Below are 26,087 nucleotides of genomic sequence, written 5' to 3'. Positions count from 1 at the left end.
GTGTATAGAAGAGATGGGAGAACCACCCTACAACCCTGTTATGAGTGTTGATGTTGCATAGTTTGTCCACCAGAGGGCAGTTTGCAAGTTCCAAGCCACAAATAAACAGCGGATCTGAGTCGAGTAGGGCGTAAACGCGTAATCCACAACATTAGACGTGCCAATAAAACAAGATTTTTAAACTGCGCCATCATATTATCTTAGTAAGGACTCATGAATAACTACACAATAAATGGTGGAGAAACCTGTCTGCGTTTCATGCATCTGAAAGAAAATACTGCAGTTTTAAAAATCACCAAATATCGCATTGGTCTTAGAACTCATGTATCAGTTGGGTTCTAGTTTCTTTTCAAATAAAGCTGGAAGGTCCTAATGCAAAAGGCCTGGGCTTATAAATGAAGCTCACCGCTGCTGAGATTATCTACTTAGCCAGCTAACACAAAGAAAGCCTGGTTATGTTGAACTTGCTTTGCAGTACACCCCTCTGGAGCTGTTAAGTATGTAAGGATGTGGCACAAAGCATCGCCGTATAAGTCACTATTCCAAGTAACAAAACAAGCCATCCCGGAGCCCATGCTAGGCAAGCTAGCCGCACATTACAGATTATGCCCCCTGATCATTTAACAGCTTATATTACCCCCAGCCGTTTGGTCACTTAGAGGCTGCAAGATGTCTCCCATCTGATTTATTCACTTTGGCCTTTTGTCTTGCTGGTACAGTTTAGTTTTACACTAAAACACCCACAAAATTGTACGTGTTTTCAGAATGTGTGTTCAGCAGTGGCGTAGCTAGCAGACTACTGCAGCGACCACAGGTGAGTAGTTATTCCTCTTCTAATTCTTGGAAGTCCACCCAAATGCAGACCCGTGGAAGCAGTGACCGTACCAAATCCATCAGAGGGTGCACATGCACACGCTTCCTCGATTAATACAGCGGCAATTTGGAGTTACTGGAGAGTTCTACCAATCAAAATAGGATACATTGCCCTACAGCTTAAAGTGCAGCTTCAAGTTTTTAACTTTGAGTTTTTAGCATGAAAAATAACCCTAATAAAATTATAATGACGCCACCAAGGTTGTCTTAGGCTTCTGTCGTGCAGGCCTAGAGACCCCGCCCCCTTTTCTGGTCACGGGGGGGGGGGGGGACCCCTAAAAAACAAACAAAAAACTCCCCAAGAAAAACAAACAAGAAAAAGGGTATTCCCCAGCTGGTTAGCAAGTGGTTGCTGGCAGTTGCAAGCTGAAATTGTCTCAAAGAGTTTTGGGTTAGGTGCTACACCAAAGACCTCCATTTCCAGTTTGCGTCAAACTCTTGGGATTCACTCCTGCTCAGAAAGTGTTTGTAGACAAGTCGGTGTCTTCCATTGCAAACCTGCTAGCAACCAAAGCAATTGCAAGGTGTTGTTTGGTGTAGTACCTAACCCAAAACTCTGAGACGATTTCAGCTTGCAACTGCCAGCAACCACTTGCCAACCAGCTGGGGAATACACTTTTTCTTGTTTGTTAACTTTTTGGAAACATGTTTTCAGTGGTCAGACACACTTTTACTTTGAAGGTGAACAGTCTCCATTTCAGGTTTGCATTTGCGTTCATAGTTTCACTTTGGCTCAGAGTATTTGCAGACAAGTCGCCATCGTTCACGCAAACTACATGCAACCACAGCAACCAAAGCAAATGCAAGAGGTTTCTAGTGCAACCTCTTTGCAACCGATTTCACCTTGCAACCGCCAGCAACCACCTGTTACAACTTGCCAGTTGGTGGGGGAATACTCATTTTTCCCCAGTGATTGGTGGTTACCAACAGGTCTCTAGGCCTGTGCGCCTAGGACCTTACCTTGGAAATAATGAGATAAATTAACCCTGATAAATGAGCAGAGTAAAGAGTAAGTGCAGTGCAGTCTATAGTAAACAGTGTGTGAATTCAGTATTCAGATTGGATTCTTTTTGGATCTAAAATACTTTTGAGCATTTTTCTTTACATCCATCAATCCAAAGTCCACAAAGTTAACATAAGCACGGTTTAGTGTGCTGTTTTATATATATATTCATTAAATTACTATTTAATAATTACTCTGAGAGGCATCCACCAAATGCTCCTGTACTGCCCAGTTCAAAATACCACATGCATGTAAATACATTCAGTAACAGAGGGAATGACTTCTCTTTTATCACCTCAAATACACAGAATCCACATTATGAGGCATTTGATCCAATTATTTGGGGTTTTCTCTCTTATTTAAAGAAGGAATTCATCAAAATTTGCTTTACCCTCGGGGAAAACCACAGCTTAAAAAGAAGAAACCACGTCTATGCAGATCATTCGAGTCCAAACAGAGCATCATTCACCAGATCATCTTAAGGCGGTGTAAATAGAGTACCATTACCTGTACAAGAATGTTTTCACTGACATTGGATTATAAAAAAAAAGAAAGAAAAGAAACTAATCAGCAGTACAAAAGCTTGTACTCGGAGGCTTCCTGAACATCATGAGATTCGAGGACACCTTCGGCCATGCCGTCTCTGTCCTTCTCCCCCCCGGGGTCGCATTCGTCTGTACGTCAGTGCAGGTCATGCTTTTCTTTTCATAACCATCAGTCGCATGCGTGTGCACACAGACACACATTCGCACGTGGACACACTCACACACACATTCCTGAATATACAATATCAACATCCAAGATAGGGGGCTGAAGAGACTAGGATTTGAATGCAGAGTTTTTCCAAAGTGGCTTGTGATAAATCCAGCCTTCGCCCTGGAGGAGGAAGAGGAGGAGGAGAAGAGACAGTCAGTGTGGTATCGTATATGAGTGTAATTAAGTGTCTGCAGAGAGTTAGCATAACTGTGATACAGTCAGACAAAACATGAGGCTGTTTAGTTAAGTCTGCAAAGTATCTGATTTGATGCTGGATTAAAAAAAAAAAAAAAAATTGCTGAAGAGCAGACATTAAATTAATGTATCGACAAGCACTGAAAACTCCTCTGCCAAGTGCTTCCCATTAAAATGACCCATTTTCTCTGGAAGTTATTAAAATTAAAATTAAAAAAAGCCAAGAACACGAGAATACTTTTAAATCGAGACACTTGAGCAGGAGACACAAATTATGAAGCAGACATTTGAAGGCATTCATGTAATTCTAATATTTTTTGTATATGAGACCTTATAAACTTTGCTTTTCATGTGAATCGTGCCAACTGCAGCCAAAGACTTAAAGGTGGAAATTTTCCTCTAAACCACTCATGAGTCCTTGGATCCAGGAGGGACATCTGGATCTGGATTAGCTTGTTCTATCTTTTTGAGAACATCAAGATGACATCTCCCAATTTTAAACTCATAAGCAAGATATAATGGGGAAATGTCTAATTTTACTCCATCTTGCAATCAATTCCAGACGTTAGTCACTTTTAAGGTGTCCCACATCAGGCAACGTTTTCATCCACTTTAAAGAACTGCTGATAAATTAACTACCAAACAGACAAACTGAACCAGTCACACTGTCTCCTTGGTGGAGGTAATACACAAGGATGAAGGGCTCTTAGAGAATGTGAACCTCTGCCAAGGCCGGACCTCAATCCTGGAATTTTAAGTGATCCACATCTGCACTAAAACTTAATGGGTGCTTCATTTAAGCCACAGTCGCACAGGCCTAAAGACCAGTCGGAGACCCTGTGGCAACCGCTTAACAACTGAAATTCAAATTTTCATTCACTAGGTGGCTGGCATCAAGAAATACACATTTCTCCCTAGCGACCAGTGGCTGCCAGGAGGTTGTGACATGTCTGTATGCTTGTGTGACTGGGCCTTTTCCCTTCTCTCCACCAACCTACCCAACCCTTTCTTTTTGATGACTTCCTTTGCACAAAGTACCGTCTGCTGTGTTGGCAAACCTCGGCAGAGTCTCTGCTCACCTCTCTGTCAAAGTATCTAGTCCTCCAGGGGGTTTCAGTCTCGGCGCGGTGCCTCTCTTCTGTCCGTTGCCTCTCCTCGAGGACCCGCTTGTGCTCGGTGGCTTTCTCGATGTCTTTCTGCCGTAAAGCCTCAGTCACGTGCTGCCACAGGCGCCTGAGAAGCATCGAAACACTTCAGCATGAAGCATTAAATACACAGAAGCCCCAGTGCACTCGATCTTAAAACTTCCCCTGACCTGGATTCAGTCGGTCCTTGCTTCTCGATCGGCCGCACGTTTTTCCTTGTCACAGGCAGCCTGGTGACGTCGACCACCCTTGTCTCCCCGTTGGTGAAGCTGAACTCCAAAACGCCGTTCCACTCGCCTTGCACGCGGCACACCACCACATTGGTGAGGTTGTGCTTCACCTCCGCTGTTACTCTACATGTGTCGAAGGAGGAACAAATTAATACACATATGCAATTATTTGATTTATGTGCAATCCTGACGTTTTGTATAGATGTGATCACCCTTTTTTTTGGGACACTTCATTTAAAGAACTGTTAAACCATCCTTATTGTTATTATGAAGGTTTAAGGAAAATCAGACAATACATTTTCTTTCCAAGACCTGTTGTGGACATAAACACGGAGACTTACTTGTGTAATTTGCCCCCATAAAATGGTTTAGTCTGGAAAGTGATGACTGCAGAGTAACCCGACTTGGCGCAGTTAATGGTGACTTTACCACCAAGTTCCACCCAGGGAACGGTGAGGATGGAGCGGGCGTAGGCGCAGGGCAGCGTGAAGGTGTACTCCTCATCGTGCTCCAGCAAATACAGACAGCCTGGAAGAACAAATACGACAGAAATATTAGTTACAGGATTTTGGTGACAGTGCGACACTTGTGCGATCATAAAACAATACAAACAAATTCACTACAAAAAATGTTGAGGTTATCAGCAAAAATGATAGTTACTGAAGTTCTCTCTGAAAAGAGATACTGTGAGTTCTGTCCTTGCTGCCAGGAGGAAGACATATACTGGCTGATATGAGCTCATTGCAGGTACAAAGATGGCTGCATAAACTGCACATCATCCAGTTATTTTAAGTTATTTACCACATTTATGTACATTTACTCAGTTCTAGTTTCGACATCTTTTATGACTGTTTTTCTCCTGTTCTCTCTGTTTCACCTTGTTTGCTCTGCTCAGTATGTGAAGTGAGGAGATATACACAGGGAGCTGAGCTAGCAGTGAAACGGGCACAGAGGAGGGAAAAGAGGAGATAACCTGAGTTGTCTTCAGTGGGATTCATTCATGCATGTGTGTCTATTTGAACTGTGGGTATGTAACTTAACGTAGACCAGAGACATACTCCTATTCCTTGATAAGGGTATCCATTTACTGTAATATTTATTCTTAGCTGGGTAAATGTAATTTAAACAGATGTGTACAAAGAGTTTTTTTCTGATCAAAGATGAAGTTTATTTTCCTTTGTTAAGATGTAACTAAAACCAAACTGAGGAATAAGGGAGTTCAGAGGGCATCTCACTGCTACTGCTGCTTACAGCTCTGTATGAAAAGATGCTTCAGCACATGTGCTGCAGCCTTGAGATTTGACACATCATAAGGAAGTGGCATGTGAGAAAGGAACTGCGCTGCTGTGGGATTTGATAGTAAAATATATAACTTGCCAGCTCCACAGCACAAAGTCCAAATGTTGTCTGATATCAATGTGTGAACAATGCAGGTAGCTTGCCAGTGAACTCTGTACGCTCCACCCAGGCAGCACTCTCGATTAAACCAGATTATTTCCAGCAGTGAAAACATGCCTGAGCTACCTTTTTCTTTGTGCTACATGTGAGAAGTTTAGATAAGAAGCCAACCTGACTCTCCTGACACTGTCTCAGGTTCATGTGTGAAAATAGCTCGTGTTTCCCCTGAACTTTTCTAGACATCCGATCGAGGAGCACCTGAGGCTGAAAATGAGGAGCAGTCGGATCAGACGATAAATGGCCAACACTTGCTGGCTTCCTCGTGCAAAGTCTGCGTGAATGTGAGGATAGTGCAGCTAACTCCCTGTTGCACTAACAGCTGGCGAGTGGGCCTCCTGCATCATGCCTCTATATGCGTAAAAACTGCCAGTGTTTCCGGTGCATCTAACCCCTGCTGTCATCCCTGCAGAACAGAAATTCAAAAAGCAAGCTGCCTCACCTTCCCCTACCATCGACACTCCAATGGACATCCCCATGAACTTGCTCTTGGTCCACACATGTGTGTTCACACACATCCGCCTCTCCTGACATTCAGCGTAGAAACCAGACACAGGGGGATGATGGGAAACCTGCTCCGCCACAAAGCGCACTTGGTAGGAGTCCTCGCCGGTAGTGGCAGAGTCGGGGCTTCCCTGCGAAGGCTCCTTGGAGGCGTCTGGTTTCTTGGGTACCTTCCAGGAGCAGTGGAAGGTCTCTCCGATGATGGGGTTGTAGGGCTTTTTGGCAATGGCACCCTTGCGGCCCTCGTGAAAGGAGGTGAGGTAGTACTCCACAAACCGGACCATGCGGTCCTCTGGACTGCTGCCGTCTGTGATGGCCATAAAGAGGTCCGGATGGGACATGAAGTCTGCGTACATCTCCAGCAGAGAGCGCTTCTCTAGGATGAAGGTGGGGAGGACCACCTAGAAAGACAGTGGATGTGCAAAAATAGCTCAGTTTAAGCAGAAACCTGTCGCATAAATTGTTAGTAAAAATGAGCAAGTGACAAAAGGACGTGACCTAAGGGGTCACAGTGTTTGCTCGATTTCCCTCTGAGGTAAACCAGTGAATCCGTGAGATAAATCAGAAACCCAAGAGGAGGATATCCAGCTACGAGAGCAAACTGACACTGAAAGATAGTGTGTCAGTGCAGGCCTCGAGTCAGGGTGTTTTTAAGCATCTGACCTTGACTACTAATTACAAAGCATGAAGAGCTTATTTCAATCTGTGACTCCTAATCCTAATTTTGAGCCTTAAAATATGTTTTTAAACAATGCAAACTACCTTCTTTATGGATGATACTGGCCTAATCAGTTACATCATTGACGATGTATAGATTGGCTGATGTGAGTTTTCTTTTTCCTTTAAAAAAAAAAAAAAAAAAAATCTTAATAGTTTGTCCAAAAGAGCAGATCTACTTTCATTGTTTGAACTACTTTATGCCACACACTGGCACAAAGTTCATTTGTATTATCCTAACTTCTTCCCTTTTCAATAGAACACCCGATCTGTATCTATATGATGTCAATATTGAAATATTACTTGAATTAAAGGAAACACGAGCACTGAAGATAAGCAGTAAGCAACTTGGATCACACAGACTCTCTGGGAACAGAGGGCTGTGCTGTGACAGCTGTAAAAGATGAGGCTCTCTGTAGACAACTCTGGATAACACGCTGGCTGCAGTGGCTGATGCTCATCTTTTTTGAGTCACATCTGTTTCACAGTTTGAGGTTTTTTTTTTTTGAGCAGGATTGTGACACAAAGTGTTTTAAACTCTGCGTTTATTGATACAGAAAAGTTCTCTGGCTCTGTGAATTCCTCCTCTGTTACAGCAAAGACTTGTTTGTGTTTGCGTCTCAGACGGGCGGCTGTGCTGATGGGAACTCGACCTACCCGCGTGAGGTCCATGCCCAGCTTCAGCTGCGACAGCAGGTGTAGGATGACGCTGCGCTCTTCCTCCACAGCACCCAGGTCCTCCTCCTTGTCGGTGAAGAAGTCCTCCAGCTCATCCTCTGCATCTATGTCTTCCTGCTCCTGTGAAAGGAGAGGGGGGGACATTAAAGACATTTTAAAACAAGGCTGGCTTACAGAGCATTAATAGAAAACTGCTAAATCATGGTAGAAAATTCTTCAGCACAGATAACTGCTGCTTTCTCTAGGTGCCTTTCTCCTGTTCTTACCCCAGAGAAGTTGCAGGATTCAGGGGTGCTGAGCTCCAAGCGGCTCCCCTCCAGCGGGCCCTCCCCCGTCACGAAGCTGCCCAGGGAGCTGCCACCGTTCTTCAGGATGTCGGGCAGTTTGGGCGCCAGCCACTCTATGGTGGGTCCTGCAGTTGACGGGGAGTGCACAGGTGCAGGTTCAGAGGTACTCATGGTACTACCCCTCCCTCCCTCCCTACCGAGGCGCCCTGACACTCACACGTAGCTCTAGACTCGGCCCACCATTCGCCACACAGCACCCCGCAATCACCCGGCAGCTGACTGGGCAGAACTTCTATTCCTGAGAGAGCTGCCCTCGACCAAAAGAGTGCAACCCAACTCCTCCGTGGAGCCAGGTATCAGGATACTTTGGCCCCGCCGACAGGAAGCATCCCCATCCTCTGATTGGCTAAACCCTCTCAGTATGGCATGAGCCCCCCCCCCCCCCCATGTATGTATAGCAGAGGACAGATCTCATTCAAATTCACCTTGTGTGCCGGACGACATAATCTGATTGGCTGTTGCGGCGAGTCCGACCTGATGAAATATATATATCGAGTAATGAGATCTGCTGTGGAAATAGTGGGACGGATTTTCCCATTTCAAACGATCCAGAGCAGAAAGCGATCAGCGAGTCTTAAGCTGCTCTCTTTCCCTTTGCTGTATGATTTTTAAATGTGAAGCTTAAAACAAAGCTGCCCTCAAGGTGCTGCAGATGGTTATTTAATCATCTGAGATCTAATTACCTGCACGACAGGTGGCGAGAATGGGTCCAGCTGCCCCCATCAATAATGCAAAATAATTCCACTGTCCGGCCAAACAGTTTGTCTAGACTGGCTGCCGACCTGCCTGAGCAAACCTATGATTTGTATTTAACTCTAATTAAAAAAAAAAAAAAAAAAAATCATGCATTCACTAAACTTGGGGTTCGGTTCAAGTTTATGTAGAATTTATAAGAAAAACTAATAAATTAAATCAGAGTTGGAGGTAGTGGGGAAGGGCAGAGTGTTTAGTGAGGACTCAGTGCCAAAGTAGGTGGTGATTTTGACCATAATGCACTGGGGGGGGATGACCACGTGAAGCATGATAAAGAGTGATAAAGAGCTAGTGTCAGCAACACACACACACACACACACACACACACACACACACACACACACACACACACACAAAAAGGAAATTCAACAGTTGTTCTTGTTTTTTCTTCCCTTATTAAGCAGGTCCCTTCATTTTCTGTGATTTGCTGCTTTAGCAGTCTTATTGTGCGCTCACACAAAGCGCAAACCTTAGCCTACACATGGTGTGGTTACATGCAGTGAAGCGAACTGATGAGACGTAGGGAGGCGAAAAGGAGAAGAGGAGAGGAATCCACGTTAGTGTGAGATTAGATATTTCAACTTCTGCAAATAAATACATTTACTTCACTTCTTGCCAGTTTGCCAGAGCAGAATAGTTCAACTTCTCTCCTGTTTTTTTTTCTGCCTCTATCCAAAACTGGTCGCGGTAAGATCAATAAATATGTTACTGTAACATGATTCCAGCTATCGGCTGTACTCCCCTTTGTCCGTCCGACTGTTTGGGGTAAATATTGGTGGGTTTCCAACATGACTGCATTCACATGAGGTGAAACTTCACTCTGCGTTTGATGTGAATGGACCATTAGACTGTCAAAGCTGTACCATCAGATTAGTGGCGTCACCCTGAATGTCCCTTAGCTACTTCCTTATTAACAAGGGCTCACCACAGCGGGTAGCTCTGCAGGTTTAATTATTTATTAAATGCCGGATTCTCTTCCTGACAAAACCCCAAAGGGATTCGTGTCTCCTCCCGGGATTGAACCAGGGATCTTTCGCTCATTAGATGAATGTGTAAAGTACTACACAATGTAGCGCAACTAAATAAACTGAGGCACGTTGCCATCCTAAAGACTAATCTGTCCACCTCTCCTCTTTTTTAGACAAATTACAACCAGTTACTCAGTTGAGTGCTGCCAAAAGCAGACCGGGTGAAGGACACTAAAAGCGCTGCCACAGGTTCAAGTAGGGGAAAAAAAAAGCTCTTGTTGACCAAAGGCTCTCTCCGCCAATAATCAGCCAGACACCACTTAATCGACAGAGTCCAAGGGTAGAACAACTCACTACATCAAGACACCCTCTATATACATCCTCTCCACGTACCTCCCAGGGAGCTCCTCTGTCGGGCCACCTGCTGCAGGTGGAGGATCTGCAGGCACTCATTGAGGCAGTTCATGGTGGCCATGGATGTGGCCTTGAGCATCAGCAGGTCCTGGTCTAGAGGGGAGAGGCCAGGGGTTGCAGGCAGGCCTTCGATGCCCTGGATCAGGTCTTTATGCTGGCCCTGAGCCTGGCTCATCATCTGGAGATAAAACAACAATGTTGTGGTTATTTTTAATAAGTGTATGGTCTCACTGGACTGTGATCAACTTGCTGATTATTACTGAATTAAGCCTGACAGTTTAACCTGACTTCTCTTTTCATGGGTGCTCTATCATAAACTAAAAGCAAAAGCGAATAATATTAAGTAACTATCATGTTCTGATTCATTCAAGCGGAAATATATTTGCACCTTGTTGTTTTTGTTGTTTTCTGGCAGCTGATCAGAACAAAAAACCCCTGCTGTATTACACTGAAGTTAAAGAAACATAAGAGCGCCCCCTTGTGGATAATCTGCAGCATTAAAATCAAGTCAGACGATTAAAGTTCATGACTCAACAAATCTCAGCTAACGGCCTACTCTAAACTAAACCAGCTCTTAAATATTTCACATTTACCACTGTGCGCCCTGTACGAACTAAATGTTTCTTGTACTTTTTCCTTGTACTTCACCTCCAGTTTAAACATTAATGAAACACTGTAGTGAGCAGACAGCCAGCCTTGTTCCTCATCTGCTCATTTACTTCTTCTCCAGGCATAGTGGTGCCTTAAGGATAATTTTATCATCATATCAAGTCATGAAATGTAGCTAGTCATCATTATTCCTTAGAATTAGTCCTCACTGCTTGCATCTTTGCTAAAAGTTCCCGATGACAGATCAAAATCAAAGTGTACGCTGATTGGTTCAAATCCAAATGTACCTCTCTTGCGTCCCCCAGGTGGTCGGGCAGCAGGGACCTCTTGCTGGAGTAGACCGACGAGCCTTTGACCTGCGACCAGCCGAACAAAGAGGTGGCGTTTTGGCCGGGCTGCCGCATGGACATGGGGGAGCTGCCGCTGCCCTGAGACGCCACAGAGTAGCTGCGGGACTTTGGCGGGGGGTGACTCTGAAGAATGAAGAAAGGCAGTCATTACGTCTGTGGGTTAGCGCTGAAAGATCAGTCACACCAATAAAACCATCGCCATTCAATAATAAAACTTTGATGTGTTTTTTTTTTTTTTTTTTAAATATAGCCTTTGTTTTTTTCCTTTTCTGAACTTGCACATCTCCAGTCCACTAAAACGGGCTGTGGGCTGCACCCCACAGAGATCAACACCCAGATCAATACTAATGATCAGTGCACTTGAACACAGGCTAGAACCTGATATTTCTTTACACCAACACTGATATTTCCCTGACTTCTGTTCCCTTCCCTGCTGGGCCTCTACCTCCGTTGCACTGCCTCCTTTGGTACCATGTGGAAGGAAAACAGGAAACTGAAAGCCCTCCAGCTCACATCTGCTCACATGAGTCATTGGTTTTATTTTGATGATGAAGCCATAAAAAAGCATAACAGTAATAATACAAAAATAATGTCCTGCTGCGTCACTGCTGAACACTTATTGACACATTAGCAGTCATTTAAGGGGCATTTGAGCCTAAAGGTGTGCAGCAGCACGAGCCTTCTGCGGGCAAAACAAAACTGGAAACAACTCAGTCTTTTTGTGGCACAGGTCATCAGAACAGAAATGTAATGAAAAATGATTACTTTCAAAAATGATAAGTAAAATGCAGCTGTTTAGGTTTTACGAGGCTTTAAAGAGACAGATCAGATTGAATGAATTGTCGTCTCTGGAGTACGCGTTTCCTATCAAGGTAAGTTTCAGGGTCTTACATGGTATAAAACTTGCAAATGTGGTGATATTATATCTCTAACCAGACATTTATTTTGCACTACTGATCTGGAATGCCAGCAAGTTTGTGATAATGATGGAGTCTTACAGGGAAAGCATTCACAGATCCATAAAGACCAGACTTTGCTACATATTTGTTAACTTGTTTGAAGCCAGTGTGTGGAGGGATCCAGTTTGTCTTGTTTGTTACAGTCAGCATCTCTGAATTTAAGGCCTTGCTTCTCGCTGCAGGCCTAATACATCAAAAACAACCAGCAAATCTGGGACACGAAAGTAAAAAAACATTTCATGCATCAAGGCACCTACATGGCTTTAGTTTTTATTCTATTAGATGATGGGTTTTTCCACAAGGTTAGGTTGGAAATATGCTTTCTGCCAAGTCCTCACTGTTTACAGACAAATGTACATGAGGCAAACTTTAGCTTAATTTCATGCAGAAAAAGCAGGGACCCAATGGGACCCTTTTCATATATACCCACCAGCAACTTTATTATTGGGTACACCTTGCTAGTTCCGGGTTGGACCTACTTTTGCCCTCAGAGCTGCTTTAATTCTTCATGGCACAGATTCAACAAGGTGCTCGAACCATTCCTCAGATATTTTGTTCCATATTGACTAGGGATGGCACGATACCACTTTTTTATGTCCGATACCGATACCGATCTTTTAAATTTGGATATCGGCCGATACCGATATAAATCCGATATTTAAAATTTATCCAGGCATTTAAAAACATTAAAAAAAATTTTAAAAAAAGAAGTCAACAGTCTCTCACTGGACAGAGCTTTTTAGGCAGTGGCACCAAAGCTCTGGAACTGTTTACCACTCCAGCTCCATTTAGCTGTCTCTGTGGCATCATTTAAAAAATAGTTGAAAACTTTTCTGTTTAACCAGGCTTTCTGGTTTCTGACTTTATTTTTATTCTTTTAATATGGTAATGTTATGTTTTCAACATAGTGTTTTCTGGGGGTGGGGGTGGGGGGTTGATATTGTGTTTAATTATTGTATAGTGCCTTTCTGTCTGTGAAAAACGTTATATAAATTAATTTTACTTACAACAATAACTATCACCTGAATCCTGTTGCTTCTGTGTGAGACGGTGATGCATTGGCTTATGGTATGTTGCAAATTTCATTAGGGCTGCAACTATTGATTATTTTAGCAATTGACTATTCTATTTATATTGATTACCTAAATAACTGGATAAGAAATACTTTTTTTCAACGGTTCATCTGCATATTTTAACTTCTGTACTGTAGTTTTTTCCTGTGTGAAACAAACAGGGTGGATGGAGCAGCTACAAAGTTCTCTTTTCTTGGTTGATGAAGGACCTCCAGCTGTTTCCCAGTAAAGGTTTATGGAGGTTACAGGGACGAAAAAGACGAAAAAAAATTTCCTTCTGCTCCATCTGAGCGCGCCGGCTCCGCCTCTTTCCGCTTGTGCAGACAGACTGCTCGTAAATCAGCTGACTGCTACTGTTTTGTCATCAGTGTTTATGTTGACAAACTGGGGGCTGCGTGAGTGTAATCTTGTAATGCTTTATATTTACAAGCATTCTCCTAAATACGTTTCTACTGTAGGTCTATATTTAGTCACAAATCAGGGATTAAAGTATCAAAAATATTTTGACGGGGAAGGGGTTCTTCCGGTACCGGACGGTCACCAGTGCTAATAGCTGCGCTCGCTCGCTAGCAGTATGTTCGGGAGCTGAAGTAGAGAAAAAAAAAATAACAGCTGATTCTCAGCACAGTGAGCACAACACACAAACAAGACAGAGAGCAGTGGAGGCGGAACAACATGTCAGCAATGATCGCTCAGTGTCCAAGGGAATCCGTCGCAGCGACGGAGAACTTTATAGAATGTGCGGAGGGTTTTTTCCTAACTCCTGATCCCCCACTCCAATCCAGTAGGTGGTGGTAATGCAGCTCTAAGCTGGTTTGGTTAGCCGCAAACCCACAAGAAGAAGAAGAAGAAGACGACGGAGCACTGTAATGCAGCTAATGTGAGCGAAACGTTATTTAATGTATCGGATTACATTTTTTATTTCTCTCCGATATCCGATCCAGTAATTTAGGCCAGTATCGGACCGATACCGATACTGAATATCGGATCGCCGCATCCCTAATATTGACATGACAGCATCACACAGTTGCTGCAGATTAGTCAGCTGCACATCCATGATGAGAATCTCCCATTCCAAAACATCCCAAATGTGGTCTATTGGATTGAGATCTGGTGACATGTGAGGCCATTTGAGTGCAGAGCACTCACTGTCATGTTCAAGAAACCAGTTTGAGATTATCTGAGCTTCGTGCCATTGTGTGTTATCCTGCTGGAAGCAGCCATCAGAAGATGAATACACTGTGGTCATAAAGGGATGGAGATGGTCAGCAGAAATAATACTCAGGGGGCTTTGATGGTTAAATGATGCTTATTTGATACTGTGAGGTCCAAAGTGAGCCAAGAAAATTTCCCCCAGACCATTACACCACCAGCAGCCTGAACCATTGATACAAGGCAAGATGGATCCATGCTTTCATGTTGTTTACGCCAAATTCTGACCCTACCATCTGAAATGTTGCAGCAGAAATTGAGACTCATGAGACCAGGTGATTTTTTTTTTTTCTTCTTCTTCCAATCTTCTGATGTGCAATTTTGATTAGCCTGTGTGAATTGTAGCCTCAGTTTCCTGTTCTTAGCTGAGAGAAGCGGCACCCGGTGTGGCCTTCTGCTGCTGTAACCCATCTGCTTCAAAGTTTGACATGCTGTGCATTCAGAGATACGCTTCTGCATGGCTTGGTTGTAAAATGACTATTTGAGCTACTGTTTCATTCCCATCAGCTCAAAGCAGACTGGCCATTCTCCTCTGACATCAACAGTGCATTTTCACCCAGAAAACTGCTGCCCACTGGATATTTTCTCTTCTTCAGACCATTCTCTGTGAACCCTAGAGATGGCTGTGTGGAGAAAATCCCAGCAGATCAGCAGTTTCTGAAACACTCAGACCAGCTGGTCTGACACCAACAACTGTGCAACAATCAGAGTCACTTAAGTCACCTTCCTTCCCCAGTCTTACCTTCCCCATGGCCTCTGTGTGGTGTTGCGTGCAGATCTGTAGCCTGCTGACCCAGTGCTGCCTCTCTTTGGCATCAGAGGCTGAGACACACACACACACACACACACGCGAGAAAAAGAAGACCTTGTTACAGTAACTCTACGGTAATCGTACTCAGCATTGATTCCTGTGTGCTTCAGCATCACCGGCAGCAGATAATGGAAAAGCATCCAGATCAATACTGTATGAACAAGATGGATGTTAATGAGGGCAAAGCTGAGCTTAAAAATGGAGACATCAATAAGGTGGAGAGCTCAAAGTGGGGCGCCACAAGCACCAGCTACACCCAAATTAACTAAGTACTCATGACTGCCAGTGTGTGTGTGCATTTAGGGCAGACACTCACCCCTGAGCTTGTACTGCTCCCCGCTGATGGCATTGACGGTGAAGGTATGCGAGTCCTCGTCGCTCGGAGAGATGACGGCCCCAGCCAGGGGGAGCATGCCACGGGGCTTCTGCTGCCGCGACTGCTCATTGACAAAATACTCCAGCAGGCCCGCTTCATTGTTTAGGACGAAGAACCTGGAAACAACCAGGACTGGTTTAGTCTACCGTGGCATGACTTAAATTACATTACACTGCTGGATCCTGATTTTCACACCTTACAATTTAGTTTGGCAAGACATAACACACACACACACACACACACACACACACACACACACACCTAATTTCTTTCTAACATGGTCGCATCTTTAAAGTTCCTTGAGATTACTTGAATCAGCACTCACCTGTACTGCCAGCCCGTTACCAGGTTGGTGTATTTCATCAGGTATCCATCGATATTCTCCATGTGGTCACTGGCATTATGAGGTAAAAGGAGAAACTCATAAAATTATACTGGCACCGAGTACACACCCATAAACATAGCAAGGTAAACATGAAACTCAATCACAGAGAATTCCTGTGACTCAGCCTGCAAACCTGATAACGAACTTAAACCCAAACTGGCGGTTTCAAGACACTTTGAAACATACTTTAACCGAGAAAGCAAACAAAGAACTCCTAAAAGCAGTCAAATTAGCCGCTAGCACGACAAACTAACACCCACCTGTACTGCCAGCTTTTGGCACTCGCTCTCCCCGAGCTCGGGGTCCTGTTCTGGGGATATACATCCAGCTTGCCTTCGTTTTCCGTGATCCGTATCGCCGCAGTTTCCCCTTGCATAGTCACTAGCAACGACACCTTCTCTGGACGCGGCTTGCTTGCTAACGGTAAGCTAACCCGTGAAGCCAGCCAAGTCGCTACAGGTTTGATTTAAAGGACGGAGGTTGTCTTACTGCGGGCTCATCGCTTAAGGAAACGCATCGCCACACAGGCTACAAACGCTGGAGCGATAACTGGCTGATAATGGCTGGAAAAACATGGTCTGCGCTGCTGAAGCTGGGAGTAGCTAACAGCCTGCTAGCTCGCCTGATATTTACTGGCTTCGTCTGGGGAAGCAGTCATGTGACTCACTTTACAGACGCGCGTTTCCGCGTTCATTTATAATTTTTTAAAAAAAAAAATAGAAAACGAATTAATAATAAACAGAAAAAAATTATCCCAGCACTTTCGAGAAGAAGAACTAACGGAGGGATAAAAGGCAAAAAAAAAACAAAAAAAAAGGAGGGGGGTCAAATTCCTAACTAACAATGACCGGAAATTTAGTATTTTAATAAAATAATGTTATTATATTTTATTATAGCTTGTTTAATAAATACCAAAAAAAAAAAAAAATGAACAAATAATTTTTATGTCAACATATTCTGCACAAAATTATTTACCTGTAGGTATTATTTAATTAAAAAGTAGAACTTTTGAAACTTTTTATATAGCAAGAACAAGCAGCTTTACATAATACTTGTGTTGTAGCTGAAAAAAGTAGATTAATAATTACACCAATAGATCACATATTAATCATGTTTTCTCCCCCTCACTAACTTGTTATTTGCTTTCTTTTGTATTTCTTTGCCATGTAATTATTTAGGTTAACTCAGTCCTCTTAGGGGTAACTATAAGTGTTAAAATGTGCGGACAAATACACATTCAAGAAGTGAGGCAGATGTGTTTTATGTGTATAAAGATCTGCAAAGAAATGTAAATAGCAGCCCAATTTCAGCTACATTTACCATAAAACTCTTATTTTAAAACATAATTTACATTGTTTTAATATTAAAAAAAATGAAACAAAATATTCATATACTATTATATTTCTTTTTCTATATTCATTTAAAGAGGTAGCAAAAAACAAGTGTTTATATTTGTTTTTGAATGCTTTTGATCCATCCTTTTTAACATACTGTACACAGAGTAAGTTACGTGTTAAATGAGTGCTGTTGTGTGAGGTGTAGTGATAATTAAAAAAAAAAAAAAAACTGTAACAGGCTTCGTTTGCGTGAGTTTTATTTTGAAATCCCCACTGGCCGGAAGCGCCGGTAAAATGCGCTTTTGTTACAATAAAACAGCGTGACCGGCGGTATTCCATATTCCCAGGCCAACGGTATATTATATTGTAAATGAACGATAATACAAATGACCGCTAAAACATGAATTTGCTTTAATTCGCATTTGAACGAAAACCTGAAAGTGGATTACGACCCTTTCAAAAGGAGCGAAGATGTCTGAATATTGACAATGCGTGAAGAAGGTTTATGAAATACACATAAATAAGAGGTGTAGCCGTGGCAGTCGGGGCGGAGTAAATCAGTAGTAGCGGTTTTTTAGGGCGTATAAGGAAGTTATAGACTGGGAGTAAAAGACAACAGGCTGCCTCTGCGGAGTCTCACACTGCCGGATTTTCCACTTTTAAAATGCCCGGAAAGAAAGTTTGCATCGTGGGATCTGGAAACTGGTAACTATTTCATCCGTATTTTGACGCGAGAACAGTAGTATTTTTTTCCGCTAGCATTTAACTAAACGCTGATTTAGTCCTTTAGAAGACACAAACCTGTTGGTATGTTCATAATATAACAGGCTTATCTTTGCCTCAGAAAGGCAGCTTTTTCCTTCATTTCTCATAAAGAGCTGTTCATGTAGTAGCAGCCCGCTTTCTAAGAGCAGCCTTTAAGTTACACAATCAAATAATGTGCCTTCAGTCTTCTCATGCAGAGTAGCTTTACCCGTGAGTACCTTTTGGGGCATTGCTGATCTAGCTGTTATAACTACAAAAAAAAAACTCCACCCAAGGCCACCTTCCTGAAAACCTCCAAGAATGCAAAGCAAGCTTAAGCCTGCCTTTTCCCTTACATACTTGTGAGAATCATCTGCTTCACTTTAATTGTTGTGGACTGACTTCCCTGAGTTTAAGCCTGTGGTTTAGGGCTGGGCTGGCTGTCTAAACCTGCTTTCACTCCCTGCAGGGGTTCTGCCATTGCCAAAATCATCGGGCACAATGTCAAAGCGTCCAACCGCTTCGACCCAATGGTGAACATGTGGGTCTATGAAGAAGTGATCGATGGGAAGAAGCTGACGGAGATCATCAACACTGAGCATGAAAATGTCAAATATCTACAAGGTCACAAGCTGCCCAAAAATGTGGTAAGTGCTCCAGTCAAAGTGGTGTTATCTGTAAATTGCACAGCCGAGTTTTGTAATTCGCTGCAATCTCAAAGCACAGGATAATGACTGATAACATTATTCAACTTTAAACTGTATGTCATGCATCCTGCCACCCTGCTGTATCTCTTGTGAATTTCACTCTTTTTAAAAAGTGTCTGATCTTAATTCATAGAAGTGCAAAAGCCTGTGCTATATTCATTAGAAACCATAACATTACACAGTAGGAGAAAAATCCACCTATCTTACAATTATGTGTTTGTAAAAAAAAAAAAAAAGAAGGTACTTGTCAGCATTTTGTAGATAAGTGTATCTGAGAAGATAAAGCTTATCACCACAGCAGATGTAGCCATGTTTGAATTGCCTTTCCTCAGGATTTGTGTGTCCTCCTGGTCTTGAACCAGTGATCCTTGGAGCGTTTGGGAAACCTGTTAACCACCACACTACAGAGCCACCATTAGTGCAACTGACAAGATATTTTGCAAAAAAAAAAAAGACAAGCCTCAGAGTTTGTTTTTTTTTCCTTGGGTTTCCCTCCATTTTAAAAGAGTTTTCCTATTAGAAATAGGGATGCATCAATTGTGAAATTCTGATAATTTTACTTCCTGTTTCAACTTCCACTCTTATACCAGCTCTAATGTGGAGTTGGATTTTTTTTTTCCTGTGTGGTGGCATGAACTGTTGAGACTGCAGTGTGTCCAGCATGCCTGAGTCAGCAGTATAAATTAATACTGGGCCGTGGTGACGTTGCAGCTGGTGCATTCAAAAGCCAATGCAGTGACCATGAACTAAGCTTTTGGGGTGTGTGGCTACTTTGTGATTGACAAGGCCATACCATATGGTCATGGTTCTCAGCTTCTAATGCTTAATTTATACTACTGGGATTGTGTCCATTTATGAATGTGTTTGCCTATGAAGAGCCCACGGAAAGGGTTTTTCAACTAATGCAACGGTGCTCCCATGCAGTCCTCCAAAATCGCAGCTGCACGTTCCTCGAAGTGGATGCTGCTGCGCATCGGTCGAATGCTGAGCAGTTGACGAGTTGGTTGTACCACTTAATTTTGACACTATTCCCATCTGACATCAGGTGGTCTCTGCAGGTAGACCTCTGAGCCATAATTTTCCCTTAAGTCAGTTCCACCCCTCAGTCCCGATGCCCAGTTTAGAAAAAACAAGGTGGTAACAGCCAACATGCTCAGCTTACAAGACTCAAAGAAGCCACAAACCAACAGTCACACTGTTCTCTAATCTACACAGGATCAAAAATATATGTACAGGCTTAAATATATACATACACTCACTTAAATCTTTTAATAAGTGGTGCCGAAGTTTCTACAGTATCTTTAACTTGACACAGCCAAGGCTTGTTAACCTCTCATTAGTGATCATGTTTGTCTACAACTGGTATTTTCTCTTTGCCAACAAAAAAAAAGATTTGTTTCACAGCACTCATTGGATTGACTAGTAGAACAATGGGAAAGTCCAAGGAACTCAGTGAAGATCTAAGAAGGAGAATTGTAGATTTGCAAAGGTCTCTTGGATTCTTATATCATCAGTTCAAACAATTGTATATGAGTACAAGTTATTCAGATGTGCCACCACTTTGCGATGGTCTGGAAGAAGACCCAAATTGTCACCCTCAGATTAGAGGAAATTGGTTAGGATGTTCAGGAGCAACCCAGGAACCACTAAGGCTCAAGCCTGCCATGAACTGGAACACACGTGTCAAACTCAAGATAACTGTATTCGGCCCGTGAGATAATTTAATATGGCTATGATTTATGGCCCGCCGGTAAATGGTGCTTCCACCACTTATACTACAAATCCCACTATGCACTGCAACAGCTGCCGTGCAGGTCAAGACCTGTGCACTAACCCATTTCCCCATGTTGCCAATGATACATTGATCAGTGATCAGCGGATGAAAACATCAGTCAGCACTTTTTACAGCAACATTTAAGCTAGGCTGACCCCCAAAAATGGCCAAACGAAAAGTGGACAGGTGGGTGGCAGAGGATCTGATCACTGACATCGGAGGTAAACCCTGTCTGTTTTCCCCGCCTGCGATGTGCAGGGAAAAGAGTGAAACTGTGGGACGGATGCAGGAGAAGATGCAGAGGGAGACCTGCACAGGTGAGCTGACAGAGCATCACTGCGTCATACGCCAGAAAACGCTCCTCAGCAAAGTCCTGAAGACAGAAGCACCGTAACACAGACAGTGAACTTTATAAGAGGCAAAGGTTTAAATCACCAGCAGTTTCATATTTTTCTAGAGGAAATAGCTTCTGAATTTGGTGACACAGCTGCGATGAGCTGCCTGAGGAAATTTGTCAGTTCATGGAAAGTAAGAAATGGAAAACTAAATAGCTTGTTGTTGTTTCTTGTTTCTGGACTTTTTGCTGATATCACATCAAAAAAGAAATCTGCATACTTTCATCAACTTGAAATGTTCTCATTTTTCCTGATGTTATTTTTGAAGAAAAATATAGTTTTATATTTTATTTAATCTGTTGAGGAAAAAGTTGCTGTATTCTGACCATTCAAATTCATATTGCTGATTAAATTATTTTCAGTTTTAGACTGTTCAATAAAGGTTTATCCTGTTTGGCCTGCAACTTCGACTGTGTTTTCAATTTTGGCCTATTCTGTGAGTGAGTTTGACACCCCTGAACTGGAAAGTGCTGGAACACCAGCATCACTGTCCACATTGAAGCGAGTTTTATATCTTCATGGACTGAGAGAGTGCCGACCAAGAAAGAAGCCCCTGCTCCAATCTCGACTGTAATTTGCAGCTGCCCACATGAAAAAGCCAAATCCCTTCTGGGTAAAAGTTTGTGGTCAGGCGAGACAATGATTGAGCTTCATTGAGCTATCATTGATGCAACAATGATAAGAGGCCTGTTTGGAGGAGTAAAGGTGAGGCTTTCGAACCTAAGAACACTGCACCAACTGTCAAGCATGGTGGTGGTAGCAAAGTGGATGGAATAATGAAGGACTACCTCCGAATTCTTCAACATCACCTCAAATCAACAACTTGACGGTTGTAACTCGGACACAGTTGGGTGTTCCAACAGGACAATGTTCTCAAACACACATCAGAACTGGTTTTGGAATGGATAAAGCAGGCTAACGTTAAGCTTCTGGAAAGCCTTCTCAAAGTCCCGACCTCAACCTGACTGAATATTTGTGGACTAAACTTAAAAGCTGGGTCTGTGCCAGGAAACCAACCAATTTAAATGAACTCTACCAATTCTGCAAAGAGTGATCAAATATCCAGCCAGAATTATGTCAGAAGCTTGTTGATGGCTACCAATAGCATCTGATCGAGGTGCAACTTGCTAAGTGACATTTAGCCAAATATTAGTTGGAGGTGTTAGTATATATTTGAGCCTGCATGTATACTTTTGACCCTGTGTGATCAGAGAAAATCCAAAATGAATTCAAACTTATGCACTTGTGTAATGTTTATTACCTTCATCTGCTATAAAATCTATTAATACTAACGTTATTTTTATAAAAAGGTACAATTCTATCTTTATTTATCCCCAGATAGTACATATCAAGGCTTTGGATCTCCATCCATTTTCTTCCGCTTATCCAATTAGTATTTGTTTGAATGAAAGAAGGTCTGATCATGTGGTTTTTAAACAGCAGGTGTCCTGCACCCTGCCGCTGTATGATTTAGTTCCAATGAGGACTAACTTTGTTGTGGTTGCCTCTAGGTGGCCGTTCCAGACATCACAGAAGCCGTTAAGGGAGCAGCGGTCCTCGTCTTTGTAATCCCGCACCAGTTCATCAGGAAACTCTGTGATCAGATGAAACCTCACATTGCAGAGGGAGCTATTGGGATATCGCTCATCAAAGTAAGATCCTGTGACAGTTCTTGTCACATTTACTGACAGCAAAAAAGGGAAATAGTCACCTGATCATTGCTGCTTATTTTCCTGTGGTTGCACCATCACGAGATGTTGTAGTTGAGCAATACTGTATGTGTCACATCACCTCAAGGCCAGCAGCCAACTCAGGCTAGAGGTTATGATTTATATATCTATATAGCCAAGAAATGTACTGATTATTGTCATCCAGGGCGTCGATGAGGGACCTGACGGCCTGACGCTGATCTCAGACATCATCCGAGAAAAACTACAGATTGAGGTCAGCGTCCTGATGGGAGCCAACATTGCCAACGAGGTGGCGGATGAGAAGTTCTGTGAAACCACTATCGGTTAGATACACTTTTTTTTTTGGTTATTTTGTGGTGATCAGTGTTGCTAAAATAATTTAAGCTAGATTCTCTCTTTGTTTAATAAACCAAATTGAACGCAGGAGCGAGAAATCGTGCAAACGGTCAAATCTTCAAGGAACTGATGCAGACTCCCAACTTTCGCATCACTGTCGTACCGGAGAGTGACACAGTGGAGCTCTGTGGAGCCTTAAAGGTAAAGAGATGTTGCCATAGTTAAAAACTCTTCTCCTATAAAGTAAAAAAGGTAAAATGGTTGCACCTCCCCCTTGTGTGTTGCTAGAATATTGTGGCAGTAGGCGCCGGATTCTGTGACGGCCTCGACTGCGGCGACAACACCAAAGCGGCGGTGATCAGGCTGGGCCTGATGGAAATGGTGGCCTTTGCCAAGATTTTTTGCAAAGGCCAAGTGAGCTCTACAACCTTCCTGGAAAGCTGCGGCGTGGCCGACCTCATCACCACCTGCTACGGAGGACGAAATCGTAAGGTCGCAGAGGCCTTCGCCAGAACATCCAAGGTGAGTCATACATTCATCGTTTTGTACTTGCATTTGGTAGCTGTTCACTGGAACTTCCTATGAGTTTAAAAGAGATGTCAGTGTAAATGACATCACACTATCTAACCAAGTCAAGAACACTCACCAATTAAGAGACGCCTAAATGGAAATACAGAGAGTTTGGTGCAAGGTGCAAACTACTGCTTACACTCAAGAACAGGAAGGGCAGATTAGACTTTGGGAGGAAACGTCTAGAAGACGTTCTTTGGGTAGATGAAACCAAGATGAACTTGTACCAGAATGATGGGAAGAAAAAAGTATGGGGGATGGAGAGAAACAGCTGAAGCAGACCACATCATCTGTCAAACATGATGGAGGTGATGTCATGGCAAGGCACATATGGCTGCCACTGGAGCCGGGTCACTAGTGTTTATTGATGGTGTGACTGCTGATAGAAGCAGCGGGATGACCTGTGAAGTGTACAGAGCTGTGCTCTCTGCTCAGATTCAGACAAATGCTGCAAAACTGGTCACACAGCACTTCACAGTGCAAATGGACAATTACCTGAAACAAACTCCAGAAACGAGTTTCTCAACACAAAGAAATGGGATATTTTTCAATAGTCACCCTGATCTCAACTGAACAGAGCATGCTTGTCAGTTAAACTGAAGACAGAGAGCTGCACAGAAGCAGTGCAGTGAAGACTCAAAGGAGGAAACACAGCATTTGGTGATGCCCATGGGTCCAAGACTTGTTTTTAGATTTCAAATTGGGCTACAGCATTTTTAACTTGAGGAAAAGTGGCCCTATCAGGTTTACTTGATGAATAATTGAAGTGTGCACGGAGGTAGCGTGCACATGCTATCTTCGATTTGGGTCATGGATGCAGTGAAGGAAAACGTGTTAGGGCTGTAACCAAATATTTGCAGGGTAGCCCTTGCATCCCTCTCACTCACGGCAGTGATCATCACGGCTCGGTTCACCTCATTGTTGCCTCCATGGTGACTTTGTTGCTATGTTAGAAGCAATCTTGCTCGTCTGCTGCTTGCAGGGCTTCAGCTCTGTTTAGCGAGTGTGGAGACGTGAAATGGTATCCGGGGCAGCCCTGAAAAGTATACTGCTGTCAACACAATAGACATGTGTCCGCGTGCCCTTTTTGTCAATATATGCAGTTGCTCAGCACACGCTTTTATGTTTGCTCATGCAGTCCATCGCTCAGCTGGAGGAGGAAATGCTCAACGGCCAGAAGCTTCAGGGTCCGCAGACCTCGGTGGAGGTCTACAGGATCTTAAAAAAGAGGGACATGGTCAACAAGTGAGTCCACATATGCTTTCATCACAGTCACATCTTTGTTTCATTGTTTGATGTGTTAACAAAACCGGTTTCCACATGTCCACAGTCCAGTCTGCTGGGTATGCATTCATTTGAAAATGTATTTTGGCTGTGCTCCTTGAAGATTGTGATCAAGGTTATAAATCACAATTATTTTCTTGAAGTTTTGTTATTAACAGCAGCATAAAATCTAAATGAAACTAATAAGAATTATCAGCATAACTGCTATCTGTAATTAACTGGAAACTGCAGTATAAACAGCCACGGTCCACCCACACCCACCTACACACACAAGTGTTTCCACTTACATTGCCTGATTACACTTCTGATTAGACCAGCAGCCGTGGGCTCGTTTTTATCTCAAACCTGTCTCGAACAATCAAGTATATTGAAATCAATTCCTCTATTTTTATTATATTTTTTTTATGATCCGCAGTTTGTTTGTTCTTGTTCCTTGACCTGCAAACGGTTCATTTCCAGTGTCCTTCTATCAACAAGCAATAAACTTGGTTGTTGTCTGTTTCTGTGCGCAGGTTTCCTTTGTTCACAGCCGTCTACCAGATCTGCTTTGAGGGCAAACAGGTGAAAGAGTTCATCACCTGCCTGCAGAACCACCCTGAGCACATGTGAAGCGATGGGTCTGCAAACATGCGCACTGCTGCTCCTTTAGTAAGGATTTACTACCACTAGAGGGCAGGAGAGAATCACGAGAGAAACGCACAATGCAACAAAGCAACTATAACTCAGAGCACTTCAGATTATCAGTGTCATTTAGTGGTGGATCATGTTTAACTAGCTTTGCTTTTGTTTTTTTGTTGTTTTTAATGTTCTGTGATATTAATTTCCTTTGTAACTGAGTCAGGGATTAAACTATCTTCAGACCACTCCACTTGTATTACTGCCAAGATCTGTCAAGATCTGTCAGTAATTGTCTTACTGACAATTACTGACATCACTACGGGATGTCTGTGTTTGTAACGTCAAAATTCAGAATATTCTTTTTAAAATCTGTATGTGGAGTTGTGTTTTCTTTTCAATAAAATAATTCATAGGAAAACTGACTTTTTGTTTCTACAAAACAAATGGACTAGTTCTTATATAGCACTTTTCTACTTGTGCGCTCTTATGCAACATGTCTCATTCACCCAAACTCTTTTTTGTACGTCTAAGCGCTTTCGATCTACATTCACATTCCAGTAAACACACTGGAAAGCAACTTGAGGTTCAGTATCTTGCCCAAGGCATGCAGATTGGAGCAGCCAGGGATCAAACCACCAACCTTCTGATTAGCAGGTGACCTGCGCTACCTCCTGAGCTACAGCCACCCCAAACCAACCAACCTTTTGCAAACATTTTGCTTGTTGAAATGGGAATTAATTTCTAGAAGCCGATATTCGCTCCTGTGTTTGCGGCTTCATGACTGAGTAGTGTTTCAGATCTCACAGTCAGGCTGAAAT

The 26,087-nt window shown here is 42.9% G+C and overlaps 2 protein-coding genes across 2 annotated transcripts; one reads left to right on the top strand and one right to left on the bottom strand.

Annotated features, from left to right (window-relative positions):
* Positions 1–1,219: 1,219 nt before the first annotated feature.
* Positions 1,220–16,468, bottom strand: LOC115790700 (oxysterol-binding protein-related protein 11). The gene is made up of 13 exons (XM_030744604.1): positions 16,074–16,468; positions 15,754–15,822; positions 15,369–15,544; positions 14,984–15,063; positions 10,935–11,120; positions 10,018–10,216; positions 7,823–7,968; positions 7,536–7,676; positions 6,100–6,562; positions 4,544–4,730; positions 4,143–4,325; positions 3,907–4,060; positions 1,220–2,752 (listed from the first exon to the last, which is right to left on the bottom strand). Exons 1-13 carry the CDS (start codon positions 16,187–16,189, stop codon positions 2,696–2,698), a joined length of 2,157 nt encoding a protein of 718 aa, XP_030600464.1. The 5' UTR covers positions 16,190–16,468; the 3' UTR covers positions 1,220–2,695.
* Positions 16,469–17,463: 995 nt separating this feature from the next.
* gpd1c (glycerol-3-phosphate dehydrogenase 1c) lies at positions 17,464–25,691 on the top strand. Its single transcript, XM_030749227.1, has 8 exons — positions 17,464–17,855; positions 18,364–18,541; positions 22,282–22,422; positions 22,646–22,784; positions 22,886–22,998; positions 23,086–23,319; positions 24,506–24,612; positions 25,164–25,691. Exons 1-8 carry the CDS (start codon positions 17,815–17,817, stop codon positions 25,258–25,260), a joined length of 1,050 nt encoding a protein of 349 aa, XP_030605087.1. The 5' UTR covers positions 17,464–17,814; the 3' UTR covers positions 25,261–25,691.
* The last annotated feature ends 396 nt before the right edge of the window (positions 25,692–26,087 follow it).

The sequence above is a fragment of the Archocentrus centrarchus genome, chromosome 2 (genome assembly GCF_007364275.1).
Source record: "Archocentrus centrarchus isolate MPI-CPG fArcCen1 chromosome 2, fArcCen1, whole genome shotgun sequence".
NCBI classification, from domain to species: Eukaryota; Metazoa; Chordata; class Actinopteri; order Cichliformes; family Cichlidae; genus Archocentrus; species Archocentrus centrarchus.
The sequence above is the reverse complement of the archived record's forward strand: the minus strand, read 5'-3'. Positions and strand labels throughout refer to the sequence as shown.

Excerpts from the sequence above, each read along its gene's own strand:
- LOC115790700 (XM_030744604.1), bottom strand. The coding sequence starts at position 16,189 with ATGCAAGGGGAAACTGCGGCGATACGGATCACGGAAAACGAAGGCAAG. Across the intron at positions 11,121-14,983 it reads ACACAGAGGCCATGGGGAAG|AGTCACCCCCCGCCAAAGTC; the intron begins GTAAGACTGGGG and ends TTCATTCTTCAG. Across the intron at positions 6,563-7,535 it reads TGGGCATGGACCTCACGCGG|GTGGTCCTCCCCACCTTCAT; the intron begins GTAGGTCGAGTT and ends CTGTCTTTCTAG.
- gpd1c (XM_030749227.1), top strand. The coding sequence starts at position 17,815 with ATGCCCGGAAAGAAAGTTTGCATCGTGGGATCTGGAAACTG. Across the intron at positions 17,856-18,363 it reads ATCGTGGGATCTGGAAACTG|GGGTTCTGCCATTGCCAAAA; the intron begins GTAACTATTTCA and ends CACTCCCTGCAG. Across the intron at positions 24,613-25,163 it reads AAGAGGGACATGGTCAACAA|GTTTCCTTTGTTCACAGCCG; the intron begins GTGAGTCCACAT and ends TTCTGTGCGCAG.